This window comes from Aythya ferina (genome assembly GCF_964211825.1).
Source record: "Aythya ferina genome assembly, chromosome: 2".
Taxonomy (NCBI): Eukaryota; Metazoa; Chordata; class Aves; order Anseriformes; family Anatidae; genus Aythya; species Aythya ferina.
Window position 1 is genome coordinate 4,069,114 of NC_140297.1, and position 6,000 is coordinate 4,075,113.

Here is a 6,000-nt window from a genome sequence, read left to right on the forward strand (position 1 = left end):
AGTGATATATAAAAGTACTTTTCTGCAAGCAGAATATTCATTAAGTAAACATACATGTATATATATATGTATAGGTTCAGATGAAATGTATAAATAATTTAGGCTGAAAAATAATAATCCCAGTGCAGATGCCAGAATGGCCAGAGTATTGGGTTTATTTCTTGAATCTATAGCAGAAGAAACTGGCACAAGATACTCCAGTTGCAAAGAAAGTTCAGGGAAAGATGGATGAATGAGCATTCTGAGAAGTTCTCACAGGGTTAAAGAGGGGGCTGAAGGCTGAAGGCTGAACAGCGTTTGAACTTTGGATGCTCTTCCAGCAAAAGGTCTACTCACTCAGTTTGCTTGTCTGATATACTTTATGTGCCTACTTTAAGGTAAGGTGAATCATATCCTGTTGCACTGATAATCTTTGCAAAAGAACTGTAGTGGAATAGCACCAATGAAGACATTTAAAAAGTCAAATGTATCTCATTGCAGATATCTACATTTGTTTGGTTGCTCCTTTGATAATAGATATATAAACAAACCACAGTATCAGAACCACTCTCTTTTTTGCCTAATATCTAAGAGGGAAACCCATGTCCTTCAGACAGCTGGTCTGAACTCATGTTGCAAAGAAACATCTTAGACATGTAGCCAAGTGTTCTGTGTGACAAAACTGGAAGAGAAAATAAAGGAAGATGGAGAATGAGAAAAACTAGCATGTATGGAACTTGACTGAAGGGAGGAAAAAATTAAATGTTATTCATGCTAATTACATTAACAGCCTCCCAACAAAGACCAAAATCCTATTTTGCTCTCTGCCTTCAGGGTACCTTTGATAGAGGTCTAGATTTTTCTTACATGTATCTGCTTCCCTTATGACACCAAAATCCTTATACTCCTATATTCCTGGAGGTATAGCAGTTTAGTACCTAATTTGTACTATGTAAAACTTTATTTTTTATTTTATTTATTTATTTATTTTTTTCAACAAGAGAGTAGGAAAGAAGCCTGAAAATATGTGTATTTCTTGACTTCACTTTAGTTCTTTAGCCTTTGGCTCTTACCAAATAAAATTCCTTTAAATTGGGCTGTACAGAATTTCTGGGGGAGGTACTGGGGAAGAAGTAGAAGCAGAGGCCTTTGAATAGTCATTTCAAAATGTCTGTCACCTCCCTGTTCAGTGACAGAAACAGTTTGGAAAAGCTCATATGGTATAGATAATATTACTGTTTTTGTTTGCTGTTTCAGATGTTGGGATGACGATGAAAATGGAGTAGTGTTATGGATCATCAAAGGCCCCATTCTGCTAACTGTATTAGTATGATTTGCATTTTTTTTCTTGAGCATCTTTTGAAATCTGACATATTCTAGTGCTTTCTTTCAGTAAGGTGGAAAAAAAAAGCACGGTAGCACATGCTATGTTTGATTTCTTTTGAATTTCAAATAGGTGAAAATTATTGTATAGTATGTAACATTTTTTATTTTATTATTTTTTTTTTTTCCCAAAAAAACCTCTAAATTACAGTCTAGGGTAAATTTTCTAGAGTCACACTAGGACATTATAGAATCACTTTTCCACAGACATTCTATATACTATGTTCTTATCTGTGCCTCTGTAATCCGTTTCTGAAGAAAGGCAAACCATACTGGCAAGAACTCCTAGATAATATGAAGCTAACTTAAATCAAGAAATATATCTAAGTCATTTTATCTAGTATATTTTTACAATGAGTTGCTAGGATGTAAACTTAAGACAAAAATTCCGTTATACACAGACTCATTCTATCTAAATTCAGAAAGTAAAGAATATGTCATTTATGACTGTGTCTGTTATAATCCCTATTATTAACGATGAAGGGAACTGGAGGGACTATTTAAACCACAGAAGATCATCTGTGTGTTGACAGTGAGTACAATGAGATAATATCAAACATATAATGACATTCAGATATGCAGGACTAAATTCACTCAGCATATCTTTAAATGTAATACTATATTGGTGGGAAAAACGAATATTTCTAATTATACTTATTTGATCTGAGAGCAAATCTTCACTGGTTTATATCAGTGCAATTACTATTATGGGAGATTCTTACTTCGTTTGTATCAACTGAAGATGCTTCCTGATTTGTAATAAATTTACCGATTCTGTTTTTTCTTTTCAGATTAACTTTATTATATTTATTAATGTGATCAGAATTCTAGTTCACAAATTGAAATCTCAGGACGGAGGAGGGAGCCATTCAAGCCACTTTGTGTAAGTATTGCAGGGTCTTTTGAAGTTGACCAATGTTACTTGTTCTAAGAAATTGCTTTACAGACAGGACCACAAAATGTTCCATTGGTTACTATACATAGAGAGATGTCCCCAGAAGAAATAACAAAGTAAAGCTGTCTTTGTATCCCACACTTTTGTTTGATTGAGATTGGTCTCAGGAGGTAATTTGGTGCCTCAGCCTTTGCATACATAGCAGGGAGAAGACCCTTAAAGGTCAGTCTGGAAAACTTGCATGCTGATTCATCTTTGCTGACCAGGTGTTGACAGTGAGAGTGGCAGAAAGTAATATTTCTGTAACTTCATTGGATGTAGTTGCCTCCATTCTGGACTTGTCCTCCATAGTAAAATTTGTTCCAACACATAACTGTCATCACTAACTTTGTAATTCTAACGGTACCTTGTTCTTTAATTATTGGTTTTCCAGGAGGCTTGCTAAATCCACATTACTCTTGATCCCACTCTTTGGAGTGCACTATATTGTATTTGCATTTTTCCCAGAAAGCACTGGTCTGGAAGCTCGCCTTTACATTGAGCTAGGCTTGGGATCCTTTCAGGTAAGCTGAACAAAAAGTTTGAGTCCTAGGAAGTTTGGGCTGAAACACCTCACTCTTGGGAATTTTACATTTTTGTTTGGTTATTACAGCAGATGTTAATAATGTGTCTAAATTCAGCACACACATTCTATTTTACTCCAGTACAAGCTCTCTCTGTTGTTCCACTATCTTATTATTTAAAATCCAGTGCTAGTCTTGAGTTCTGACTCAGACTTCATATTAATAATCACAAAAAAGCACATCTACATTTTTTGAATAACAATGACTGAGTATCATGAAGATCAGGCTATGGATTAAGAAGATCTGATTGAAACTTAATTCCACATGTAATAAAGGTGATGATACGAGAAATGAAAAAATAATGATAATATATAGTAACCTGTTCTGCCCTTACACTTCAGCAGTAGTAAATCCATCATCTTAACACTTCTGTGCTTCTTTTATTTGCTATAACACTGTCCAGAATGATATCCTGGTTTTGGAAGGCCACGGACTGGTAAATACTTGAGGTCTTTTTCCTTCCTCTTTCCTCTGTACCCCACCACTTTTGGCCTAAGCCAAATTTGTTCATTGGACCATGTTACCATTTTAACTAGGTGGAGAAGCAAGGGCCAGTGCTCAGGGCTGTGCTTCATTCAGTTTATATATGAAGATGTAGTTTATCACTGTCTAGTATCTGCCTGTGTTAGCACAGTCTATGAAAAGTTTTGGGTGTGGGCTGACTAACCCTCACCCAAAAGAGGTCTGACTGCAGGTCTGGCTGAATATGAACCCAAGACCATTCCCAATAAGTTCTTTGGACACAGACATCCTCTTGTGAGTGAAAGAAGATAGTTTAGAAGAAAACATGCAAACCAAGAACAGGTCCTCACCAACTTTATTTACTAGTGAAAATATAGCCTTGTACAAGGTGAAGGTCCCTACTACCTTATCTGGGGAAGAATCTGTTTGTAGGATACAGTGAACTGTGATTTAGTCCTTAGTGCCTCCATAAAAAGTCAATTATATATATGTAGTGTCACCAGTCCACTGAGACATTGAATCCAAATTTGAAAACCCATTAAATAGTTCCACATTACATAAATCCCAAAGGAACAATGGAAAAATATTTTTGCTGTCTTACTTGAAGTTTGAATGAAAGATGATTTTTTTTTTCCTCCTGTTTCTATGCTTCAAATCCTGATGGCTGATTTTTTCCCCTCTCTATTCTCCCTGTCCTAGGGTTTTGTTGTTGCACTTCTATATTGTTTCTCAAATGCAGAGGTGAGTAGCAAGTATATAAAATTATCAAAACCTTTGAAACTCATGGGCCTCTCTTGTTTTTTCTTTTTCCTGTTTCCAGAACTGATTTGTGCTTTGATCTATTCCTGAACACATGAAATACCCCTATCTCTTTTTCCCTTGGTACCTTTGTTGACTTTATTTTTATTCATATAATTCTGACAGAAGGATACACAATAAGCTTTGAAGCTGTGACCCTTTACAAATGGTTGGTGACTTTTCTGTCAGGGGACATTTTTTCTGCTTTGTCTGATAGCTATCATGATGATGTCTCAGTGGAAAGCTTGTAACATTGTACTTTAGGTTTGTTTTATCCTGGTGTGTTTTCCCTTTCCCTTTCCCTTTCCCTTTCCCTTTCCCTTTCCCTTTCCCTTTCCCTTTCCCTTTCCCTTTCCCTTTCCCTTTCCCTTTCCCTTTCCCTTTCCCTTTCCCTTTCCCTTTCCCTTTCCCTTTCCCTTTCCCTTTCCCTTTCCCTTTCCCTTTTCTTCTCCAGCGCATCTTATATGAATTCTGCAGTTTTGCTCAAGCACTTCTTTTCTCTTTTTGCCGCGTTCTTAGAATTTAGATACAATCCCTAGAGTACATTTTACAGAACTTTATCATTTTAAAAGCAGCTTCCCACAGAAAGAATGAGATTTATCTGGATTTCTCTGTATAAATAGTGTAATGTAATGTAATATATTTTTAAGTTGGTTCAGTATCTTCCAAAATCAGTAAGAGATCTGTAAGAGGGATTTCAATATGGATAAACTGAAAACCTGGAGAAGGACCTTGTGCGGTCGTATTTTACACTGCAGGTCACAACAGGAAGGCACAGACTTGGTATGAGGAAAAATATCTGTAATATATAAAAAAAAAAAAAAAAAGGTGGAAATATTTATGTGGTAGAAATACAACAATAAAGAAAGAAACTACAAAAAGAAAGAAAAACTTCCTTGTCATCCTCTGAATTTTGTTAATAGTTTGTTTATTTATTTATTTATTTTAGTGTGAATGGGTGTATGATTTAAGTCCACCTAAAAATGCGTTAAGGCTTAATCTTTATTGGTTTGGGTGTATATGGGCCTAGCAGTCACATAGAAATTTTGGCATATTTTATCTTCAATGACCTATGAAAGGTCATTTTATCTCCAATGAAAAAGTCTTTGTTTTCTGATTGTTTTTATAATTCCTTTTCCGTAGGTTCAAAGTGAACTCAAGAAACAACTGTGCAAATGGCAGTATCAAGAGTACCTGAGCTTCACACACAAACATGGCACAATGTCCAGAGAAAACAGTCCAGTCAATTATGTTACTCAGTTATCATTGCTTGAAAAAATCAGTCCGAAAAGGAAAATATCTGCATACCAGAATGGTGTAACTTCTGTCTGAGTTTATCTAGCAGGCTGAGTTGCTGTAACATCGTAGCATACTACCTAAAATATAGACAGTTGGGATTCTTTATGGCTTTCTGTAGTGTCAACAGACTTCTGAGAATTTCTTGTCCTGAACACGACCTGCTTTTCTCACGTGGTACAGATTAGTACCACAGTATCACAACTCTGGCTCTTTCTCTCCTCAACCACACAAAATCCATTGTTTTTGTTCATTGTTATTGTTGTGAAATGACAGATCGTGAGGACTTGTGCATCAAAAGGTTAGCACTCAAATCAAAGGAACTACATTCATTTTTCCCAGGTCCATCATGTTTGTCACATCTTTGTCAGTGTTTCCTGAAATTTCAGTTTGGAAGAGCACTATAATTAATCTTCATTTGAAAGATTACAGAGTGGCAAAAGCTTGTGAAAAAAAAATAGTGATTTTTTACTAACTGTTTTGAGGCAATTTCAGCCAACTTGATGGAATTATGCACTGGGAAGTGCTAAGCTCCTTTGAAAGGAATCTCAAGGTATCACATGA

The 6,000-nt window shown here is 35.8% G+C and overlaps 1 protein-coding gene across 1 annotated transcript in view; it reads left to right on the forward strand.

Moving 5' to 3' along the window:
* Positions 1 to 5,542, forward strand: part of LOC311431643 (vasoactive intestinal polypeptide receptor 1-like) — a 29,633-nt gene extending 24,091 nt beyond the window's left edge. The window contains exons 9-13 of the mRNA XM_084509400.1: positions 1,237 to 1,306; positions 2,154 to 2,245; positions 2,691 to 2,820; positions 4,042 to 4,083; positions 5,284 to 5,542. Coding sequence (XP_084365526.1) covers positions 1,237 to 1,306; positions 2,154 to 2,245; positions 2,691 to 2,820; positions 4,042 to 4,083; positions 5,284 to 5,472 — 523 coding nt within the window. The 3' untranslated portion in view covers positions 5,473 to 5,542. The remainder of the gene's footprint in view (positions 1 to 1,236; positions 1,307 to 2,153; positions 2,246 to 2,690; positions 2,821 to 4,041; positions 4,084 to 5,283) is intronic.
* Positions 5,543 to 6,000: the final 458 nt, after the last annotated feature.